Source organism: Camelus bactrianus, chromosome 29 (assembly GCF_048773025.1).
Source record: "Camelus bactrianus isolate YW-2024 breed Bactrian camel chromosome 29, ASM4877302v1, whole genome shotgun sequence".
NCBI lineage: Eukaryota > Metazoa > Chordata > Mammalia > Artiodactyla > Camelidae > Camelus > Camelus bactrianus.
This window is the reverse complement of record NC_133567.1, coordinates 5,677,752-5,702,298: the sequence shown is the minus strand read 5'-3', so window position 1 is coordinate 5,702,298 and position 24,547 is coordinate 5,677,752. Positions and strand designations below refer to the sequence as shown.

General features: G+C 42.2%; 1 protein-coding gene across 2 annotated transcripts; it reads right to left on the bottom strand.

Annotated features, from left to right (window-relative positions):
* Positions 1–492: 492 nt before the first annotated feature.
* Positions 493–22,504, bottom strand: SDCBP (syndecan binding protein). Of its 2 annotated transcripts, none has more exons than XM_074354970.1 (9): positions 22,364–22,504; positions 14,590–14,655; positions 10,290–10,368; positions 9,020–9,129; positions 6,846–7,004; positions 4,849–5,024; positions 3,309–3,480; positions 2,564–2,655; positions 493–1,588 (listed from the first exon to the last, which is right to left on the bottom strand). In XM_074354970.1, exons 2-9 carry the CDS (start codon positions 14,638–14,640, stop codon positions 1,534–1,536), a joined length of 894 nt encoding a protein of 297 aa, XP_074211071.1. In that variant the 5' UTR covers positions 14,641–14,655; positions 22,364–22,504; the 3' UTR covers positions 493–1,533. The 2 variants fall into 2 exon arrangements, with proteins under 2 accessions (XP_074211071.1, XP_074211070.1); XM_074354969.1 differs by having other exon boundaries at positions 6,846–7,007; positions 22,364–22,502.
* Positions 22,505–24,547: the final 2,043 nt, after the last annotated feature.

Sequence of the window (24,547 nt, the reverse complement as noted above, 5' to 3'; positions counted from 1 at the left end):
CTTATTTAAATGATTTATTACAAAGTACTAGGTATTTCAAGTATTGATCCTTCTAGAAAACCACACGTCATGTTGTGAAATGTCATTCTTACACTTTCGGAACTGTCTTCAGACCCAAGTCCCGGGAGAAGGGAGGTAAACTGAAGCCCTGCTTTTGACTGGCTTTTCCGTATTCCCGGTAAGGTAAGCTGTGAAGCAACAGCACTGAGACTCTTTTACATTCAGCCTCTGAACCACAGAAACTGTGATTTAAAATTTTTCTGTGCTCTGCAGACACACTGGTGCATCTTAGATGTTAAACATTAGCGGGCCTGGCTGTCGTCAGGGGGAGTCGGAAGGCCCAGCGTTCAGCCTGGTCGTCTGGCCTCACAGCTGGAGACGCCCCCTCCCGACACGCAGACCCTGTCAATACAGGGGGCTTTCCTCAGGCTCCGGGCAGGCGGCTACCCTAGGCCTAATGTTCCCAAAGGTGCAATAATAGACAGACTAAAATTGAAATTTATACATTTTTAATTAAAATAGAATAGGCATAAACCAAAAAGAAGGGGAAAAATCAGGATACAGTGTCACTGTCATTCTGTTTGCAGGGAGGAGTCAGGAAATGGAACAAATTACCAGGAAAACACTCTTAAGACCAGCCCAAAGCAGCTCGGTCACAGGTTACATGGAACTGCAACAATCAGGTACTATCCCACTTAATCTACTAATGAAAAAAGGAAATCAAAGTTTGTCCATTTAGTACAAGACTTTTTACATTAAATACATGGTGATTCATTTCTCAGAAAGTGATAGCAGTAACTCTTAGAAGGAAGAAGTGTGCATTACACAACGGCTAGGAAGTCCCCGGTGCGCTGCGCGGGGCACGTGTGCATCTCAGTGGAACGCAGAGCTGCACGTGGGCTTCAGAAAGGCAGCAATAGTTACATTTTGGCTTTTATTCTAAATGCTTAACGTAGTTAAGGCGACAGTTCAAGCATATTAAGTGAAGGTAGTTAAAATTTAATGATAATCAACACACTCTCTTGCAAGCTTACAAACACTGTATAATGCTGACCTGGAATGAAACCAGTGATTCTTAACTGGTGTTTTACACACACAACTAAAAGAAAAAAAAAAAAAGGTAATCATTCTAAATGTGCTATGGTAACGCAGTAAAAATGCAGGTGTTCCACAGAACTGAAGTCACGTGAACAGCACTACTCGCTCCTAAGGTAAAGGTGATTGGTTCTAACACAGAGCTGGGCCTGCATTGGTCATCCTCAGCACAGGCTTCCAGTAAAGACACTAGTCTACGAAAGTCAGTAAATCTTCAAAGTTTTCACATCTCTAAAACCAGGATAAGGCTACAACTATCTTGAAGTCTGAACAAGATACCGGATCAAGCGGCAAGATTCCCAGCCCTACTGTAAGACAGGAGGTCCTCATGCAGCATGTGCTCTCTGGCTCCTAGAAAGCTTCGTGTGCATAATGTGAAGTTAAGTTGTCCAGGAAGTAAACTGGAGACGTCGCGCGAGCGCCGCTGTGCCGTGACCCTTACACCTCAGGGATGGTGTGGTCCATCAGGCTCTTCATGATGCTCGGGGCCATCCTGCAGGAGAGTCCGTTACTACGTGCTGCACTGAGCCAGGAACACTCCAGCTCAAACTCAGCACCTGCCAGCTTCGAGTGGGAGGCTGGGGGAAGGTTTTTCTTTGAGGAATTTAGATCTGAGGGTCTCGGGTAAGCTAGCTGTTTGCAAATACCCAGTGTGACAGACTATCTGAATCCTGGCTGGTAAAGTCAGACAGGGTACAGGTGAGTCCTTGTACCCTTGTATGATGGCCAATTTAAAACAAAATGACAACGCTGTTACTAATTGGAGGGAGTGTGGGGGGTGGGGGGTGGGGAGGCCTCATCACTGGTTTAAGAAAAGTGAGCTCTTACATGGTTAGTTCTGATAACTCCCCCCTCCCACCACCCACCCTGGAAAAGCAGCCAGCTGATTTTACCCAGAAGCTGAAACAAAAATTATATTACAGGTGGTGGTTTTTAATCCTTTAAGTTTTACTTCCACAAGCAAAGTAGATTCTGAACTTCACCAAAACAGAATGTCAAGGCTCTAGAGTAGGGGCCCTGGCTGCCCCTGTCCTCATCTCCCTCCCAGGCTTTCCAACCCCCAGTTCCCGGGGACACACAGCCCACCCCCAGCTCCACCTGCCCCGAGATGCTCGAGAACCAGAACAGCTCCCCAAACACCCCAAGTGCAAGCATTCTCCCTCATGAGCCGCGAGTCGGTGTCTACCGAGCAGACTAGCTGCGGGCAGGGCAGAGCACCGCATGTCACTGAAAACTGGAATGAGCACCTGCCCCCTCTGCTCATGGACCCTCTTCCTATTGGTGGATTTTACTGCAGACTTGAGGGGTTGTGAGGGGTCATCCTTACCAACTGACTCCTCTGATTTAAGTAATTCACTTCAAATTTCTACATAATGCCAGCGTCATCCATTAGGCAAAAAAAAACAAAGCGCAGTGCTTACGTGAAGTCACCTGAGTGCAGCATCAAGATGAAGCACCGCCTACTTACCGTTTAATAATGTGTTCAAAGATAAAAGCAGGCATGATGGTAATGGTAACTACATTCCCAGCTGTCGACAGTATGTCTGCAATTTGAGAGTCCTGTTGAAAACATATGAAAATGAATTCCACTGAGGCTTTATTAAATATAAAACTAAGTTATTCTTGGTAAAGAACCATGTATGTCCTCTTCCAAAATCCTGACCTTTGGAACTTAGTAAGTTCTAGTTTTCCTTTCCAAGTTTTAATTCAACAGAATCACAATTTGATCGGTAGTAACAAAACTGCTAAGGAAGCTGAGCTGAGTGTATCTGTGTGCAGGCGGCCTTGTTGTTACCGAAGATTAAACATTTCCCCACGTACAGTGCTGCCACAGCCCCTCGGCTAACTGCGTGTTCTTAACCAAAGCTTATGAGATAAGCAGGTCCTAACGAAGACCTTTAGACCTCAAAGTAGCCCTATTTAGGAATTTGTGGAGGGAATAAACTGAAAATGAAACACTAATATGAGCATAAACTATTACTCATTTCCTACAACTCCTAGACTGAAAAAAGCGATCACTCATTCAGAATGTTGTCAGCACCCTCAGTGCTCAGGCCTCTGCAGAACTCATGGGAGGGGCTGCACAGACACAGCCCCCTCGTTATAACGAGAGACCACAGTTTGGCGGCCCAACAGCTCCTTCAGAACCTTCAGAACAGAACGATGAAAACGAGCTGCAGCCACAGCAGGCCAGGCCGCGCTCTGCTCCCCACCTTCAGCCCGATGACGTTCTGCCCGTTGACCTCGCAGACGTTGTGTTCCGTGAGAAGCCCGTTTCTGGCTGCAGAACTGTCTTTCACGATAGACGTTATCTTCCCGTTTTTGAAGATAAAGCCGACGTGCCCAGTGCTGTCCTTATGCATGGTGACTGTCCGTTCAAAGGGCCTGCGAACGTAGTGGGGTCAAGGAAAGACTCAATTCCAAGGCAGACGTTTTAATGGATTTCTAACCTGCCATACTGGATACTTTGTTACATTACGTTTTGAATAAGAGCAACTTAGCAGGTATTAGTACAACTTAGCTCTGATTTTATACATTCATAGAACATCTTAGCATAAAAGATTTTTAAAAAATCCTCTCCATCGTTTGCCTAAGATTTTCTTCTTTCAAGTATCAAAGACTTAAGACCCTGCTTCGTGCTCTTCCTTTACAGTATTCGCTGTTACTTAACTTCAAGAATGAGATGGGTTTGAACAAAAATCAATATTAAGATGAATTTTTATCTTTTATTAACTTTTTAGTATTTCCTGAGCTTAAACTATTCCTGGGAAATATTTTAAACCTTTATAGAATTTTTCACATCTTAAGTTTGAAAACTTTATAGAGGGCGTTTCTGCTGTATTTTAGAACCACAGACCCAGGGAGATGGAAGTCCTCAGCCCCTTCAGGAGGAAGGCACTTTACAAGGATGGCCATCCCGCCGGCCACACCTGCTGACTCCCCACAACTCCGCTGCCGTGTTACCGCACGGACTTTACAACAAAATATGAGTTTCACGTGATAAAATTCAGAACAGTCTATCTTCCTGCTGGTACAGGTTATTCTTTGAAATTTTCCTTAGATACAAAGCAAAAATGGCATTCGTCGACAAAATGTTTACTAAATACCTACCATGTGAGAGGAGCAGAAACACAAAAGTAGATAAAACAACCTTAACTGAGACAAACAAAAACCCCAAAGCTAACAATGTGATAAGGTCCACCCTCAACACCTGTGAGGCCAGGCAGGGGCGGGCTGATACTACACGCGCTCAAAGTCTCAGTAATAAACGAGCCACAGGCTGAAGAAAACGTTCCGTCCTCCCACCCTGACCACCAGAGCCGCACCACCCGAAGGCCAGGCTGGGTTTTCTGAACCCGGAGACCCCACAGGAGTTCTGCAGGGGCCCAGGCACCGCGCCCCCACCCTGAGCAGGAAACTGGACAGTGCGGCCCGAGACGCCCTGCTGCTTGGTTACTTGTCCAATGTTCTTCTCTCTTTTCTAGAGAAATGGATTAAGACAGGAAAGTAACTTCTTAGAGGACGAGTTTCTGTAAGCTCTGAAATAAGGTGTATGCAAAACCAGAATGCTGTTTCTAAAAGAAGTCAAGTTATGTAAGAAGACTCTATACCACACAACTGCAAGACTATAAATGGCTAACCAGTAACATTTGATCATTTTCTGCAACAAAACACTTTATTCATAGCCTCTTAAGAGCCAAGAAAATGGAAAATGAGTCTTGACTTTCCCTTTGAACTGTTCCGTCGGCTCACCTGTCACGAATGGTCATGGTCACCTTCTCTCCGAAGGCCTGTCGGAGCACCTTGTGTGCCCTGTCTGAGCTCCAGCCTGCACAGTTCTCCCCGTTGATCTGGAGCACCTGGTCCCCGAATCTCAGACCAACCAGCGAGGCTGGAGAATTGGCCTGGACCAGCTGAACAAATACACCCTAGAGAACAAGACAATAACCATTTACCACTGTTACATGTTTTAAAATGCTGGAAAATTAGGAACCAACTCTTCAGGTTAGGAAGGTACCCTAGTAATTAAAAAGAAAAAAAGAAAAATTAAGTGAATGTGTGTGTCATTGCTCCCAAGAAAGAAATTAAAAATTTTATCAATGCAATACCCTAAGAATAGGTAAAAAAGAGCTCTGTGGTTATTTTCTACCTCAAATCATGAACCACCTGACCAACCTCAACCATCCCCTCCCCATCTTGGAATAAAGAGACTATTACAGAAAGAAAGCAGGACTGCTGTAATAAACGTGTAATAAAAGCTGCTGTGAGTCTGACAGAAACCAAACAGGTATCAGCACATAGGCATTATTCAGGAGGAAAGTTAGAAATTTCATTTTACTGTTTAAAAAAGTGATAGTTTAAGGTCATAACTCTACCTTTTGAAATGAAGAAGTCCTTCACCCACTTGCTAAATTATGCACAATCAGTAAGATTAGATTTAACAGCCTATAAAGGTAGGCCCATTCAACACCACTCCAGTTCCTAACAGAATCTGCTATGAGGGAAATACAAAAAACTCAGGAACAATTAGCTAAGAACTAGCCCCACGTGGATATTCTCACATAAACTCCCACCTGGGACACTGAACAGGACACATCTGCACAAGCATAAAGGAAGACTGAGCCTTGCACGGCGTGACCGCGTCTACAAGGCTGGACCCTCCCACCGCCGTAAGCTGGGTGACACGCTGTCATGGCCTGTGCTCCAGGGCGGTACCTGGAAACTGGGTGGCACCCTGCGAAGTGGTGGGACCCATGAGCTTTGGCCACGTGGACAGACCCACTATGAGCGCAGCTGCTCCGGGGGACAGGGCTGTGAAGAGTGCCTTGTCTCTCTCCTTGGGAGAGAGCTGAAGCAGCAAAGACACCCGGCAGAGGAGCGGCATACACTCCAGGCACTGAAGAGGAAGGGAGAGCAGTGAAGTCAGAGCTTCCCAGAGCAGCACCCTGATGTGTCTTGCATGAGCCACGAGTGTGCAAAGACAAGACTCCCTCAGCCCTCTGGGGAGGCAGGGGGCGCTGGGGCTTCCTGCCAGGATCAGCCTCCGCCATTTTCCACGTCATCATTTTCTACGTGCAAAGGCTGGACACACTGAGCTAACAAGACCTCAAGACTGAAAAGAAATCCTGTAAAGGAACATGTAAAACCACAGATCGGGGTAAAGACTCAGCACGTCCTGAACGATCCTAAATGTGCCCTCAAGGAGTCCCAGTTTAATTTCTTCAGTCTGGTTAAGGAAAGAAGTAAAGTAACTGTAAAGTAACGGCCGCCCTACTTGGAAAGTCACTGTCGCCTAGAAAATGCCCTATTAAATTCAACCTGAAGGACGGAGATGATAAACCTGCAAAGCCATATCACTAGCAGACGGGCTTCGTTTAATTTAAAAACACACAAGACCACCGAGCCTCACTGGCCAGTCTTAACGTCCACGTGTTGCCCTATTTCAGTGCCAGAATTCTACTGGTATAAACTGTATTATGATACATGCAGACCAGTGAGCTTTATTCCAGGAAAAGAGTGCAAAAAATAGAAAAAAAAATTCATTGAAGGCAATGCTGGAGTCCCAACTCTGCCTCTTTAGAATAGGGCATCTCCAAGTGGAAAAATTTAAGTTAGCAGACTTAAAATAGTCTTGATTATGGATGTACCATTATAATTAATTAAAGCATTTACATTTTAAATGATTCCAACATTTATCACTCAAGATCCTATAAACTAGACAAATTCAAATAAATATTAAAAATACTTACGTTATCTATTGATTTAAGCCTGAGCCCAATTTTTCCATCTTGATCCTTACACAAAATGACTTCACGAATCCCTTGCTTAATTTCTGCTCTACGGATTCCAGCATCATTACCAGTTATAGGAGCCACCATATAGTTCATACTGGAAGGTCTTGCTACCAACTGCTGTGAGAAACATACACAATGTGTCAATATTTAGAAACATTCATTTATTCGAATATATTCAGCTGTGGTTTCCCAAAAAGTAATCTGTAAATTATTTCCTTCAGAGAAAGTTTGATTTTTGCAGAAATGACCCTGTTTGTTTACACTGATTCTTCAACTAACCTATTCCCGACATATCCTCTCCAGAACTCAGTGACTCTCTGTCACCCTATGAATTCAGACATTTGTTCCATGTGTACTTTGGCTTGTCTTCAACTCAAACAGACTACTGTGGACGTTATAAAGGCCGTATCATACTTCTGAAGCTCACGCATCATCTTCCAGAGTGTTCTTTCATATGGCCTGATCTTTAACAACCTACTTACCCTTCAGAGTTTCTATAAAAGGGGCCACCTTCTGACCTCCCAGCCGCTGTGTGGACGGCGTGTGCATGTTGTGGGAGTGCCGGCTCACACAGGACAGTCGGCATCACTTCGCGTCCACTCTGACAAACACCTACGGATCAGCCCACTGCATGGACAGACCGGCTGCCCCAGGACAGCTCTACTAGGGACTCTGCCAGGCACTATGTTTCAAGTTCCTCTTGTCAGTTTTCTTGACCCAAACTGGCTTATTGTTTTAAGTGGACCCTTTCCTCAACCAAAGAATCGCATCTTTTAAGGGGAAACCATGAAGTTGTTACCGGGGAAGCTGTAAACTGTAAGGAAGCATGTGGACAGACCGAGCAGTCCAAGGAGAAGGCAGCGCCAGGTGCTGAGATACCTTCTGTCAGACTCACCCTCCCAGACTCTGCTTGGGGGTGCTGGGGCTCTGACTATGCGAGTTACACTCACTTTCCTCGGTCCGTGGGCTGCTTAGCAAGCATCCGCCACAGGAGGCACCAGAGGGAGACTGAGGTGTGGAGGAGGGACCAGTGTTCGCTCCTTCCTGTCCGCTTCCGGTTCCCGTCCGCGCTGCCAGGGCCCAGCCCTTAACCCTGCTGCCAGCACTTGATTCCATACTCTGGACTTTACTCCCAGAACCAGCCTCACTGCAACCCCTCAGAGGTACTGGAGGTCCCGAGTCAGAGGCCCAGCTCACGGGGCTCTTCCACTAAGCCGCTTGGCTCTGATAACTCCACCCTGCGCCCTGTGTAACCCCGGTCCTAGGAGAAGCAGCTACTTTCTGCAATTGCATCTGTGCTCCACTTTTGCTTTTTCAAATTCTTCAAACTCTCTGATTTCTTAAGTTATCTCTACTGAACTATCTAGTGTGACTTCTGTTGTCCCAACTAGACCCTGATTGATGTAATAAGCAAGTTTTCAATTACTATCTGGTGAATAAATAAATGCCAGGTACTGCATGAAGCACTGGCATCATGGCAACAACACATACATGGAGCCTGTCCTCAGGAAGTTAAGCACTTAACTGTAATTATAACAAGCGCTACAAAGTACTGTGGTCTTACAGCAATAGTATTAACAACTGAGATACATTATATTGAAGCTGAGAATCTGGGGTCTCGTGACAAGGAGATTGAGACTTCAGAATGTTACAAGATTATAAGCAAAAACAAGATATGACAGACCTGTACTTGAGAATGATGCATCTACCAGCAGTTGAGTGCTGCTGGATGTAAGACGCTACTAGAGGAAAAATAAGAGATACTACAATGACCTAGGTTAGAAGGACAGAAACTGAATAGGGAGGACTATAACAGGACTGGAATAGATAACATGAAGACTAGGAACAAAATCACTAGGTCTTAGTAACTGACCAATGGCAGAGGACAAAGAAGAATGGACTAGTCAGAGGCATATGAGTCATTAACTTCTAATAGATTAAAAAACCAGTAACAGCACAGAAGGAAGTAGACTATGTAAGAAGTGATATCCACAAGGCAGTTTAAAATTCCTGAGAAGAGGTCAATGCTGAAATTAGAAATCTTTGAGTTAGTCACAAAGAGGACTTAGCTTGTATCTCTCTGTAAGGTATGATTTTATATAATTCAAAGTTAATTACACCATACATACCCCCTGAACTGGTGCTCCAGGGACCATGCCCATATTTGCACATATTTCTTCTTCATTTAAACTCAGGCCCATGTACTGAGAGAGCTCAGGATACAGTTTAGGATAGAGATCTAATATAAATGAATGAATGAAGAAAGAAAAAAAAAATTGGTAGAATATTCAAAGTAAAAACTGTTATTATGGACTTCTATTTGTGTTTAAAAAATTACACTTAATTTATAAAATCTAGGATGAATTTAAATTAGCAATTTAGAAAATCCCATCCCATCTCTGAAATGACAGAAATGAAAAATACAGGAAAAGTTAAAGGTGAAAGTAAAATATGAAGACATTTGAACTGAAACCTCAGATTTCTAAAAATTTAAGAGTAGAAATAATTTTTCCAAATAAATTATCTTATCTTTCCTTTTTCTTAAAATACACCTATTTGATGAGGAATTTTGTAAGCACACTCCTGACTCCCCAGTTCAGAACAATCGACCAAAGCCTACACCGTCACGCCAGCTGCTTTGTAACTCATTCAGCAAGCCCGGCTAGGAAGGTGATTCTTCTGCGCTACAAGAAAGCGGTCAAAGCTTGTAAATTTATTCAGTGGCATATCATTTTAAGAATGTTAACCACATACCAATGAAATCTTGGAAACAGTGTATTTAAATATTAACAGTATTTAACTGAGTAGTAAAATACTTCTTCCAAAAGCTCGTTTTCATATGCTTTGTGACTTAAAATGCATTTTCTAAAAGAAACAATGTTATAGTCATAAGATGGCACGCCATAAAAACCTACTTAACACTCCTTTTGTATTTTACGTTATATTATTTATTATCTACAAACAGGGGTTCTGTCCGGAACCCCTACGGACATAGCAGTAAGGGACAGAGAGGATACGGAGCACAAAGGTGGAGACTTCAGGATTTAGGACGCTCCCTCAAAAGGAGGTGGTTGGAAATTTCCACTCTAACCAACCTCCCACCCCTGCAAAGACAGAGGACAGTTCAGGAAGCTCAATTTTTTCATAAATGAATCACTCATAAGTTAAGGAGGACTGAAAATTTAAGTAACTCAGTTTTCATTAAGCTACAAAACACACCTTCATATTCACAGTTCACTTTCTTGATTAAAGGGGTATTTTTTGAAATAAACATTTCTCCTTCTTACCACTAAAGCTTTAATCACCAATTTTACACTGCATGTTAAAAGAAAATCTTGGGATTCCTTATTTCAGCAAGTATCTCTGTTCAAGGAGAATGAAGCCAAAGGATAAACCTACTTCCATCCTGAGAGATGGGAGCCGAAGCCTCAGACAAAATTGCTGGGTTGGCAGGGTTTGCAGAAAAGGCAGTTTGAGCCTGAAAAAGAGAAAACAATTCTAACAATGCTATACAGATACTTAAACTTACAAAATGTATAAATTAAACCTAGTTTTATTCAAAAACACTAGTTCTTTTCAAGAAATTTTAATTTTAAACACTTCAGCAATATGTTTCAAAGAAAATCCACAAATCAAAAATATATTTCATATTATAAACATTTAATGCTGTCATTTAAAACCTGACTAGGCACCGATCTACATACCTTATAACCTTATATTTCATTGTGCTACTGCAGATTAGTATTTTCAAAATGCATTATAAAATGGGTGATCACACATTTTACATTTTCATTATTATGTTGCTAATTAGTCTAATTTAAAATATCTTATTTACATAAGAAAAAAGCTCAACCGTATTTACATAAAGTCATACATCAGAAGAACACCTAAAAATTTAAATACTTACTAAGTTGCTAATATTTATTTTGCCATTTTAGCACATCCCACTGAGACCATCTACATTTTAGCAAGTATAAGAAGGGGTCGTTATACTAAACACAAAAATATTACAAAGTGTGCAAAACACATACCTTATCACTTACTAAAAACGATGGTAAAGTAATGTAATTTGTAACTGTTAAAGTTGCCGAAACTTTGACAACGCGCACATTAACCAAGATACTCGTATCTGCCAGGAACTCCTCTCCGGGCAGCCTTCCCAGCCCGCGCCGAGCTCAGTGTGCCACTGATGGCGCTCCTCTTTCCTTTACAGAGACATCTGACTTTCTAAGAGAGCATATGTCACTAGGGGGCGGTCAGGTGTACGATCCACCTCTAATACCTTTTTTCACTTAATCAGCAATATGTCAATTAAGTGATGGAGCTTATACCTGTACCTCAGCCTAGCCCTGACGTTAATGCTAAAAGAAGTCCTGAAGATGCCTGGAGAGACGGAAGCTTAATTTCAATCAGGAAAGCCTACAGGAGCACAAAAAGTACTTTACTCATTCGGACTGTAAATGTTCTGATATGCTTGTCACCGAGTCATTCTTTAATATTTATTGTGTCATAATTTGTCACAATCTAAACTGAAATTAAATGCAGCATGAAAATCTTTATAATTTTAAGTATACCCACAAACTTAAAGTATGTTGAATTTTGAATATTCTTTCACCAACTCTCAGCTAATAGGAGCTAGTAGCCAGTGGATTACTTCTTGGATAATCTCTAAGAAAAAAATACTGTTCAGCACTAAAAAGAAATGGGATACTCAGCCATGGAAAGACACGGAGGAACCTGAGACACGTATTACTAAGTGAAAGAAACCATTCTGAAAAGGCTAAATACTGTACAACTCTACGAGACATCCTAGAAAAGGCAAAACTATGGAGACAGTTTAGATCAGTGGTTGCCATGAATTAGTGGGGAAGGAGAGAGAGACAGAGCAGAGGACCGTGAGGACAGTGGAAGTATTCTACACGACACTACAACAGTGGCCACATGTCACCATACATTTGTCCAAACCAGCAGAGCGAACACCACGGGAGAGAACCCTATCGTAACCGTGGACCTGGTGTGGCAGCTCTAAGTGCAGCACTCCGGTGGGGACGCTGCGAGTGGGGAGGACGTGCACCGTGTGCGCTGCATCGGGGCGTGGGGGAGTGGCGCACGGGGGTCACTCAGATGGAAACTACCTTCCATTCAATTTTGCTATGAACCTAAAGCAGCTCTGAAAAACAAAATTTACTAATTTTAAGAAACTGATTCTTTTTCACATTGTTTCATTACTTTCTGTTCTTTCATTCACTGCTATTGCTCCTATCCAAGGAATACTTAAGTAAGAACATATACAAAAAGCTCTCTGCAAACAAAGTTACATAATTATTATATAATCTGTAGTAAAAATAAAAGAACTACAAGGGAAGTACAAGGGTTTAAGGATTATAAGCCATTAAATGTAGCAAGTTATTTCACCCTTCCTTGAAATCTCAAACTAGTAAAAAAAAAAAAAAAAAAAAAAAAAGTGGGGGGAGGGTGTTCCAAGGATCACACAAATTACTACCAGAGCATTGTTCCTGCCATTACAGAAAGCACGTGGAGACACCATCTCCTGGAGCCACCAGTGTGAGCCTCTGCTCACTCTAATAGGAAACTGAGGAAATTGCTGTTTCTTAAAAGCTTCTTTTGTGTAGATATGGCAGCCACAGGCTCCCATTAAAGATTCCTAATGGGGAGAGAGGTCCAGGGACTGTATGAGGCTGAATGAACTACCAGCTCACCGCTGCAGTTTAGTTCTGCTGTGGTGTAAAAGAGCAGAAAACTAGAAAATGAGTAACTACTACTTTTACAGGGGCATCTTGAAAAAAAATAAATAAACTCAAGTACCACCTACCACAGAAAGGGAAAAAAAAACAAAAACAGCCCAAGACTTTACTGGCTAGGTTAGGTTATTATAAAATCCAGTGAGATTTAAAACCCATGTTTCCTGCTCCTTACTCATTGCTCGTCTCCAGGCAGCCAGCTTTCTGCTCAGAACATACAAAGTCTTCCAATGGGTATATGGGAAATACTCATATAATCTGCTCCCCCTTAAAGAGGTCAGCCTGATACAGGTCGCAGCCCTCTTCACGTTCCACCCCAGCATCTTTCAATATCAACTGTTTCCTTCTTTTTCTGTTTTCAAAATCAAAAACCCCTGCTAAAAGTCTATGGTTAATTTAAAGTTTAATTCCATAAAAAGCTAACAAAAAAGGATGAAAAAGAAATTAGCCATTGTTCCAGACCCTTCTGCAAACCCTTATCACTTAGTGCGCTCTGATGTCATACTAATGGCTTAATTGTTATTCCTGAAGGCTAAGGAGTTCAAGTAAAAGCTTTTTAAAAAGAAAGTGCACCTGTTCAAATAAACTTAGTGGAAATAAAAACCATATGAGAATGACACAATACTGAAGAAAAGTGAGAGAGATTCGAGATGACTGAACAGACCACTTAAAACTGTGAGGCATCAAAGCCTTGGCAGCTGAACAGATGTCAGGGATGTTACAGATCACCAACCAATATCCATAGGGGACCTATGATGGGAAGTATGTGTTCATTATCACCTCCCCCCCATTTATCCAATAACTGCTACAAGGTTAACAATTTCAGCTACACATTTGTTACTATTTTTGCTGGGTTTTTCCATCCTAAAAGGGCCAACATTTTGCCTAAAAAACACTTGTATTCTTGAGGTTGGTTAAGACTTTCTCACAAGTTTATAACAAACTTTTTGTGCTCTTTAAATAATTAAGAAGTAAATCTCACAGTAAATTGAGGCCAAGGCCTCAAGTAAAATGATCTTTAGGGTAAGAAGCTTTGAAGCACTAAAGAATTCAAGAAGAATTTCATCACATGTATCGTATCAAAAAGATTTTAGGAGTAAAGACATATTAACAAGTTTGATTTACCTTGTCAAATGAAAAGAATGAACAGCAGCAGAAAAAAATGAGTTTATAAGAGGTCAAGTTGGAAGTAAACTGGAAACAACATGAGTTCATTAAATACTATGAATTATCTCCAGTTAAAAATAATCAAAAAGTTTATAAAGCAGCAAGAATTTATCCCAATCCCAGACTTTCCTCTTAAGCAGAAGCATCTGTCTTCAGAAGTAATACTTACATAAAGGACTACACTCACTCCATTTCTGACTCAGTGAAATTAGAAATGCTGCATTCTCTAACAGCCGTTCAGAGCAGGAACACGTGACACATCTGCTGCTTACATCTCAAAGGAAATTAAGCACTGCACTTTCAGTGTTCTTTCCATGCCTACTTTTCTAAAAGCAGCACACACTCCCCTGTTCCTACAATTTTTACTTCTGAGAAAGCAAAGAATTATTTTAAAGACTGGTCATACCTTAAGACCCAAAAGAACAATGTACGTATTTTAAATAAGACAATGAACATCTGAGAAGTTGGAGTGTATTTTACCAGCTTAAAAATTAATTTAAACCTTAGTCATAAAAATCAAGTTATCTTTGAAGAATTTAAGTCCAGTTTCAAAGAAATAATATCCCGTGCCCATTAGTTCACAGTGAAATGAAGAAGAATCTCTAGCTTTTCTAACTAACTATTCAGTTAGAAAAAAGTGAAAAGAAGTTTATGAAGTGTAAAAATGAGCAAATACATCTGCTATTTGGCAGTTTCATGCTTCAGTCCACCTATAACCAAAATGCATGGCAGAGCACGTGGAAAAAGGCACTTAAACATCTTACACATACCTGGAACACCTTGTCTACCTTCAGGTCTTCAAGAGACGGGTACAGAGACATTTTTGCAGGATTTTTCTAAAGAAAAAAAACAAAAAATTTCTATGACTCAAATTTCATTGAAATTTAAATAGCATGTGTAGCCAGCAACACACACATAAACATGCATAAATGTTTAACAAAAGAGACACTTAAATGGCAAAACACATGGAAAAATATGACCATCCAGCTATACTAAAAATTGTTGGCTGATGAATGGTTACCAGACTACCTCTCCCTCCCTTACTTCTATGATCAAACTATATCCATTATAGATTTTAAACTTCCCTTAGTAAAAGTCCCTTCATTTCTAAAGTTTAGGAAAATCAAAGAGAACAATTATGTGACTTACCAACCTACACAAGTGCTTGGCAACTGAGCGAGTATTATATCCTTCAAACAAAAATCCACAATAGCTCGTGCGTGTTATCTACATATAATACCTCTATTATTAGGAAAAAATACAAATACACACACATATTACACAGCTGTGTATACAGAAAAAACCACACACACCAATTGTTCGCAACAGTTAGATCTGCAGGAGCCATGAGTGAAATAGACGGTAAGGGACTGAGGGATTAGAGGGAAATGTTTATATTTTAAACACTTCTATATGTTCAATGATTTTTAGTGATCATGAGTTGCTTTTTGTACAAATTTAAAACAAAATTCTCTAAAAGTGTTACAGGGATATATACTCTGAAATTTTGTTTAGCTATTTTGAGATGAACATTTTCCTTAGAATACACCGTAACAGAACATACTGTAAATTGGCACAGGTCTGACACAGGTTCTTCAGCTATCAATTTATTCCCTTCACAATCAAAATCCACCCGTGAGTGGCTGCTCTGTGAAAGTGGAGATGGGCCCTTTAAATACTGCTCTTTGGCCAGCTGGCAAGATACCAAGCTCTGTCAGTAGCAGCAGCTAGGGGCACGCTGCAGGAGGAAGGGCTTGGTCTTCCCAGCTCCAGACTCCAGCCAGGCTCCCGCGGCATCTGCCTCTCTCGCACCTTAGCACGGTGGCACCCGCAAGGCATCGGCCAGTGAGCAGCTTTCCCTACCGTCCCTTCGTGTGGCTTGCAGCGAGTTCCAAGGTGCAGCACTCCCTGTGGCAGGCCTTCCCAAGTACCCCAAAGAGAGAATTTCCGGTCAGCTTGGCATCTCAGCAACTCCACCGCCCACTGAGTGATGGCTGCACTCTCCCCCACAGAGCCTGGACCCCAGACGCAGGAGAGGACAGCCTCTTCCGAGGCACTCTGTCTCAGTCCTGAGGTTAGCAGGTACTTAATAAATCTGCTTTTCCTGTATTCATTAAAGATCTCTTTACTTCTTACTAGCTGATCCCTGTTCTTCAATCATGTTATAGTTAGTAATTCCATACATTAAATTTTCACTGTTCAAATTACTATATGGTTTCTGTCTCTTGGTTGCATGCTAAATAAGTTTTTTTAATTGATGTACTTCACATAGCACAAAATTCACTCTTTTAAAGCATACAATTCAATAGTTTTAGTACATTAAGAGTTAAGTTCAACATATTTAAAGCAAATTGAATTTTTAAAAAAAATGTAGTGCAACTGTCCCTACCATCTAATATTAAAATATTTCCGTCACCCTAAAAAGAAACTCCACGCCTACCCATCCTCCTCTCCCTCCAGCTCCGGGCAAGTATGGAAGCTACTTTCTGCCTCTCAATCTGCTGTCCCAGACATTCAATTGGGATCAAAGAACACGCAGCCTTTGGTGTCTAGTTTCTCCCACCTAATACAGTGCTTCCCCGATTCATCCACGTTGTAGCGTGACCAGCACTTCATTCCCTTTTCTGGCTGAGTAACACTCCACTGTACGGATATGCCATGCCACATTTTGGGTATCCACTCATCAGTCCATGACATTTTGGCTGGTTTTACACTTCTTGACTATTATGAGTGATGCTGCTAATAATGCTAGTGAGTATTTATATCCAACTTTCTGTGTAAACGTGTACGTTTAATTCTCTTGGTATACAGCTAAGAGTAGGACTGCCAGGTCATATGGTGACTGTTTACCTTTTTGAGGAACTGAACTGGTTTCTGGAGTGACTGAACCATTCCACTTTCCCACCAGCACCTGTGAGAGAGGGTTCCAATTTCTCCATATCCTGGCCAATACAGCTGTCCTGCAGTATATGGTTCTACTAAAATCCATGATTGCTCAAGTCCCTTATGCGATATGGTGCTGCACATACTTTCTAGTCTTTCTTATTACAACCACCCCAGTAGATGGAAGCGGCACCTCACTGCAGTTTTGACTTGCATTTCCCGATGACTAACGAACCTGAGCACCTTTCATGTGCTTAGTGGCTGTTTGTGCATCGTCTTCAGAAAAATGTCTATTCAAATCTTTGCCATGTTATTTCTCTTTCTTGCCTAATTGCACTGAGGTAGAACCTCCAATAAAATGCTGAACAGAAAGAAGTAGCTCGATTCTGTATTTTTAAGAGGAAAACAGGACCTAAGTTTGTGAAAAAAAATGGAAATTCTTGAGAAAGCACAAATATGGCTTAATCCCTTTAACCTGGGGGAAAAAGTGAAGTATCTTTTCTGTCTCAAAAGGTCAGTTCCCTAGTAGCTTTGCCCTTAAACACATTTTGATTTGAACTTTCAGCCGTTTTATCAACATCATAAACAAAGTCATTTTAAATTCACTGGAACAGACGTTGACTGGTAATCTAATGCTATTTCTATTTCTGGTCCCGTCACTGGCCACCTACAAGATCCCACCTTCCTCATGAAAAGTGAACTGGATGAGTGGTTCACTTCAAAACTCAGCAAGCAGTTTTCGAAATTTTTTCCCCATAGAAGCTTTTCTTCAAACAAATATTAACTGCAGTTGCCTGAGCAACTGAGGTCACTCATAGCAACACTCTAAAGCTGAGAAAAAATATGGCCTTTTCAAAATTAAAAAAACTAATGAACATTACCCCAAATTATATATATACACACACATATACACATGTATATATATTAAAAATGTAGTTTAAGTATGTTGAACTTAATTAACTCTCACCATTCTTCTAAAATAGAAAGGATTCACAATGATTCTACTTCAGACTATTTACATGGCCTCATTTCATCCAGTTTCTTTCCAAACATCACAATGTTCCAGCCACAACCTACCTGCTATTTCCCACCCAGGTCGCGTGCTTCTGTGCCTCCTCGTCTCTGTAACAGCTTTGTCTCCTCCCTGGAATGTCCTTCCAGGACTTTTCTATCAAGATCTTAGTCAAGAGCCACTTCTGGGAGGGCGTCTTTGCCAGCCTCAGTTTGACATCACTCGTTTCTCTCAGTTCGGCCGTTTCGCTCTGCCTTACGTCATGGCTCACTTATGTTTACCTCTGCTACTTGAGCTGAAGGCCCACGTTTAATTCTTTACTTATCTACCATGACAGTGTATCCTACCAGGAACTAAACATTTATCAAATATTTTGCCTGATATTATCAAAATAACAGTAAACAAGATATCTTTAAAATTTTTATTGAAAAGTTCAAATTTTCTTATCTTTCAAGTCTGCTACTTTGAACATGACCTTGTTTAAAGCTTTCCAGGAGAATAATAAATTCTTGTATTATTTTTATGAAGGATTCCATTAACTCACTTGTACAGTGCAATTAAATCTTTGACCTAATGCTAAGTGTCAAAAATTCTCAGCCCTTGTTGAAGAATCGCAAAGCTACTCTTGAAATCCTTTCAGTTATGGCTGGAATTTGAGAATGACCAGTAATGAGATTGAAGAGGATTCTGAAAATAATTTCGTTACATCAACTTGAGAATTCTCACTTTACCTTCACTTAAAACTCTGACCAAACACTATTAACGGTTCCAACTAAAGACAGAGCTCTATTTCTAGACCTTCCCTTCAGCTGACCTAGTCAGAAGGAACAGCTTACAGCTCTCAAGGCTCCTGAGATCAGTTTGATCAGGATGTTCCTGGTGTAACAACTTTGTTTCACTGGTCTAATTCCCGGAAAGAGCCAGTGCTCGCCACTTACCCAACCCAGGTTTGGCCCCGGCTGTGCTCTCTACAACCTCCTTGAATCTCTTCATGCCTCATGGAAGGTCCCTGCACCCCATGCCTCCCAGGACTTGGAAAGATAACTCCCCAAGTCAGTTTCTACTAAGAGGTCTCTGAGAGTCTGGAGAAGTTTCGGGGTTTCTCTAGAACACCTAAAGAAAAAATACTTGACTGTCCTGCCTCAGTACCACGTTTTCCATCTGACCCTTCACCCTCTCAGGGCAACGTTAGGGTAACTGTCTTTGTCTTCAAACACATGCACAGACCAAAGAGCTCCATAACCCAAATGCTGCACGTGCTGTCTCGGGACACCTAGTTAATCTGCTTTCTAGTTGCAACACTGAGTAATGAGGTAGGAAACATGCTGGTAAAGTTTTCCAGTTAATACCACCTGGAATGGCAATACTCATTATTTTCTCAGTTGATTCATTCCTCCTCTCAAACCACTCACTGCAACTGGTCTTCCTTTTTAAAAATATAATTATTTAAGTTAAAATAATGTTTGCTCGTTTAATCTGAGTTGCCCTCTCCAAAGTATCTTGGGGTGATGAAAATTCAGGCTTGAAGCATCACTGACCTTCAAAAACAAACAAACAAAAAAACAGTGCATCACATCAGGTGCTCCAGGTTTTGGAGCTGCCGCCCAGGAGACACCTTAGACCGCGTGGCTCTGGCGGCCAGCGGGGCATGTATCCCTGGGCCCCCACAGGACCGCAGGTGTTCCTACTGATGAACAGCAGGCAACTGGGCTGCAAAGGGAAGTCAAGATGGCTGCATGGAAGGGACTGGACCCATATGACATGCTCATCCCAAAGGCAGCTTCAGGTGCCAAGGAGGACCCTAATTTAGCCCCCTCCGTCACCAGCAAGCGGATAGTGGGCTGCATCTGTGAAAAAGACAACAGTAACCGACCATTATCTGGTCCTGGCTGCACAGAGGTGAAACCCAGTGACGCTCTAACTGTGGAGCCCATGACAACTAGGAAAGGACATTCTCCTCAATATGGTGCCAGGAAAACTGGACAGTCACATGCAAAAGAATAAAACTAGACCCCTATCTTACACTATGCACAAATCATCAACTCAAAATGGGTTAAAATTTGAACAAAAGACCTGAAACCATAAAACTCCTAGAAGGAAACATTGGTGGTAGGCTACTTAGTATGTCTCGGCAAGGATTTTTTGGACTTAACACCAAAAGCAAAGGCAACAAAAAATAAACAAGTGGGACTATATCAAACTAAAAACGTTCCGTACAGCAAAGGAAACAGTAAGTTGAAAAGGCAGCCTACCAAATGGTAGAAAATATTTACAAATCATGTATCTGAAAAGGGATTAATATCCAAAATAAATAAAGAACTCATAACTCCATAGCCAAAAAACCCAAAAAATACAATTTAAAAATAGGCAGAACCCTTACTCACTGCTGGTGGGAGTGGAAAATGGTACAGCCACTACAAAAACAGCACAGCAGTTCCTCAAAAAACAGAATTCTGCATGATCCAACAATTCCACCTCGGGGTAGATACCCAAAAGAACTGAAATCTGGATCTGAGGTGATATTCGTACACCCACGTTCACAGCAGCATTATTCACCATTGCTCAAACGTGGAAGCCACCACGACAGATGACATGGATAAGCACTATCGACAGACGAATGTGTAAGCAAAATGTGGTATATATGTAGATGCACGATGGAACCTTATTCTGCCTTCAAATAGAAGGAAACTCTGCAATGTACACAACACGAATGAACTCTGAGGACGTTACAGTAAGTAAAATAAGCCAATCACATAAAAGACAAATACTGTGATTTCACATATGAGGTACTTAGTCAAAATCATAAAGATACAAAGAACAAGGTTGGTTGCCAGATTGCTGGGGGGGGGGGGGGGAGAATGAGGAGTTATTGTTTAACCGGAGTAGAGTTTCAACTTTACAAGGAAAGAGTTACGGGGGTGGACTGTGGTGATGCTGCAGACGTCGATGTATTTAATACCTCTGAACTGTACACTTTAACGTGGCTAAAACGGTAAAGCTTACGTACATCTTACTGCAAGAAAAAAAAAAAGAGGCGAAATATATTTACGTATTTGTTTATACAGGTATAAAATAGCCCTGGGACATTACCTAAGAAATATAAAACATTTGGCTCCTACAGGAATGCGGTTGGCTGGAGAATCAAGAACACATCACATTGTATACCCCTTTTTTGCTTGAGCCACGTAACTGCTTACTTCCTCAAGAACTAAGTGTACAAGAAACGTTGGCAGCAATTAGGAAAAAAATAACAACTGCTAATGTAACTATTACTAGATGTAAGTTGTTCGGGGGACTCTTTCTTTTTAGAAACTCTTGGCATGTTCTTCCTAAAAAAAGCACCTAAATCCGGCAAAAACAGGAAAAAAAAAATAGTTGAGTCACAATTTAAAGAACTGTTTTACTGAACAGTACATTCAACCACCAACTATTGGTAACTTCTTTCTCTTTTGATCATAACTTTTATTATCCTTTCTTGCAATGCCCAAGCACAACTAAACCTTAAGGCTAACAAAGTTAAATATGGATTATAATAGAATGACTACTTCCTGAACCTACAGAACATTCCATTTCCTTATCTTCATTCTGTAGCACAAACCACGTGACCTATAACGTTTACCCATCATATAAAGCACAAAAGTTTATCAAACTAAGCTGGTAACAGAGAAAACTGGAGGGGAGAAAAACACTCACATTTTAACTGTTTGCCCTCAATCTCAAACAGAAAAACTAAAGACTGGACAAGTTTCAGTTTAACCTAATCATATGTATACATTTGAGATCAAGCTAATCAGCCTACGCCTGTTTTTCCACGTAATCTTCCTTTTTAATTGATTGTTTTTTCTTGGAAACACCTGGATGTTACGAGTTTGGTAAACCCACACGTCCTCTCTAGGTAACGTACCTAATGGAAAAAATAGCAGTAAATGTGTACGCAGATAATATATACAAGCTAAATAAACCTAGAAATTTCTTTTAAAAACTGGACACATCAAAAGATCCCATGATTAAATAATTCCATTTTGGGAAAAAGGAAAACTCCGTATCCATCTGCCTCCGCTTTCTCGTTACAAGGAAATCCTGAAACGAAAGCTCTGAATCACTAGACCTCAAGGGATGTTTCCTTCGGAGCACACCCCGCAGGAAACGTCTCCCGCTTGCCCCCAGCTTCTCCAGAAACGAGCGCACAGCCAACAGCGGCCCCCACCCGCTCCGGAACAGACACCTCCCTCCTCCCGGCAAGCCCGAGCCGTCGGAGGGCGCCCCCCGGGAAGGCGGTGAGCAGCGCCCGGGGACGCGGCCTTCGCCGTCTCCGGGGGCCGCACCCGAGGGGAACACAAAGGGTCGCGACGGACGCGACCGGAGGGGTGGCCGAGCGCCAGGCTCGGTCCCCTACGTGCCCCCCCCCCCGCCGCCGCCGTCGCGGCCGCCCCCCGGGGGTCGGGACCCCGAAAGGCGGAGAACGCCACGCGCAAACTTCGGCCGCGGCCCGGTGGGCGCCGGGAGGGGCGCGGAGCCCACCAAGGAGACGGTGCCGCCGCCGCGGCCCAGACGCCCTCCGCGGCGCCGCGCGGGGCCCCCCGCCTCGCCCCTGTTCCCGCGCCCGGGACGCCCCTGCGCGTCCCTCTCTGCCCCCCACGGCTGCTCACCTAGGCCGTAGGGACCCGCTCGCCGCCGCCGCTCACTGGCTCGGACTTCCGAGACCGGAGGAGAGGAGGGCGGCGCGCCCGAGGCCCGCCCGCCAGGCGCGTCAGCGGCTGCCCCCGCCTTCCGCCCGCGCAGGCGCCCGGCGCCCGGTCAGGTGATCCGGTTCCCATGGTAACGGGGCGGGGGCGGGGTGTGGGCGTGACGGGGTGCGGCTCAGCTGCTCGCGCTGCTCCCGGAGTGGGGGCTGTAGAGCCGCCCACCTGCTTCAAATCTCCCGACAGCTCGTGCCCAGCGGCCGGGTACCACCCAATCACGGCTGTGCATGCGCCCTCAGGATCACTTGGTTCCTATCACCTCCAACACGAAGAGAGTCCTGAGAACCTGTCCGTAAGAGATTTTCCGGCCACCATGTGATCCTACTCACCATGACCCCCTGGCTTATCCTCTCCACCCACAGGCTCAGAAACATCCCTACCACTAACCCTTCTCATCTCCTGCCCTCTTTGTGTTACAACTTTTTTCTTCAGCTTTTATTACTTTGTTCCTCTGAGCTAAGGTTCGCTGATTGTTGAAGGTTATGTGCGGCAGTGCACAAAAGTAATAGCTGTATCCAACACGACAGCTGAGAAACCGTGTTTTTTAAGGGCTGCGATTCCAGGCACCGTCCGAAGAACCTGACGTATATAGTAGTCTTATTTGGTCCTTGCATCAGTCTGTAAGATGGATACATCTTTAGCATGCAAAGACACTGCGGCATAGTTTACCTAAATTTTCCATAGTTACCATGGAGTAACATAGAGTATCTGACAAAATAGCAGTTAACTTGGAAACACTTTATTTCTAGCTAAAGTATTTAGTGCCACAATAATTTAACCCGTGGTAAAACTAATAAAAACTGTAAGCAATTATAGCAAGGTGGCAGGTGTCAAGGTTAACTACAAGAGCCAAGTGCTTTCCTGTGTAACAGCAATGAACAATGGAATTTGAAATTAAAGACACAGTATTACTCATCAGCACAAAAAAAAGAAACACAGTAATTAGGTTTAACTAACAAAATATGTACAAAATCTATATGAGGAAAACTATAAGGACATCAAAGAAGATAAATATAAATGGAAAGATAGTCCATGTTCTTGGCTAGGAAGATTCAAGATTGTCAAGATGTCAGTTCTTCCCAATTTGATAGATTTGATACAATCGCAATCAAAATCCCAGCAAAGTTATTTTTCTGGATATTAACGAACTGATTTGAAAGTTTTATGCAAAGACAAAAGTCCCAGAAGAGCCAGCACAAAATGGAAGAGGAGGAACAGAATCATGGGTCTGACTGTGCCCAACATCAAAACTTACTATAAAGCTACAGTAGTGAAGACAGTGTGGTATTGGCAAAAAGACTAGAACAACAGACCAATTGAACAGAATATAGAGCCCAGAAATAGACTCACAAAAGTACACTCAATGGGCCTTTGACAAAGGAGCAAAGGCATTCAATAGACAAAGAGTAGTCTTTTCAACAGATGTGCTGGGATGACTGGACTTCCACATGCAAAAAAAAATTAAAATTTAAAAATTAAAAAAAGAATGTAGACAAAAGACCTTAAACTTTTCACAAAAATTAATTTGAAATAGATCATAGACCTAAATTTAGAACTCAAAACATGAAACTTCTAAAAGATAACACAGGAGAAAATTTATGTGACCTTTGGTTTGGTCATAAATGTTTAGATACAACACCAAAAGCACAATCCATGAAAGAAAAAAATTGACAAGTTAAATTTCATTAAAATTTTAAATTTCTTCTTTGTGAAAGACACTGTTAGAGGGAGAAAAGACGAGCCACAAACTGGGAGAAAATATTTGCAAAATACACATCTGATAAAAGACTTGCATCCAGAATACTCAAAGAATGCCTAAACCTCAACGATAAGAAAAGAAGCCAATTTAAAACTGGGCAAAAGATCTGAACAGACACCTCACCAAGGAAGACACGCAAATGAGCATAGGAAGGAGGCTGAACAGCATGACATTAGGGAATTGCAAAGTGAAATGAGATATACCAGTGTTGCACGCCGTTTAGAATGGCTAAAATCTGAAACACTGACAATGCCAAAAAGCCGTGAGCACGTGGAGCAACAGGAACTCTCATTCACTGCCGATGGCAATGCAAAACAGCACAACCACTTTGG

Coding starts and splice junctions, on each gene's coding strand:
- SDCBP (XM_074354969.1), bottom strand. CDS start 14,640: ATGTCTCTGTACCCGTCTCTTGAAGACCTGAAGGTAGACAAGGTGTTC. Junction 7,008..9,019: donor CTGGAGCACCAGTTCAGGGG/GTATGTATGGTG, acceptor TGTTTCTCACAG/CAGTTGGTAGCAAGACCTTC. Junction 1,589..2,563: donor TTTGAACACATTATTAAACG/GTAAGTAGGCGG, acceptor ACTCTCCTGCAG/GATGGCCCCGAGCATCATGA.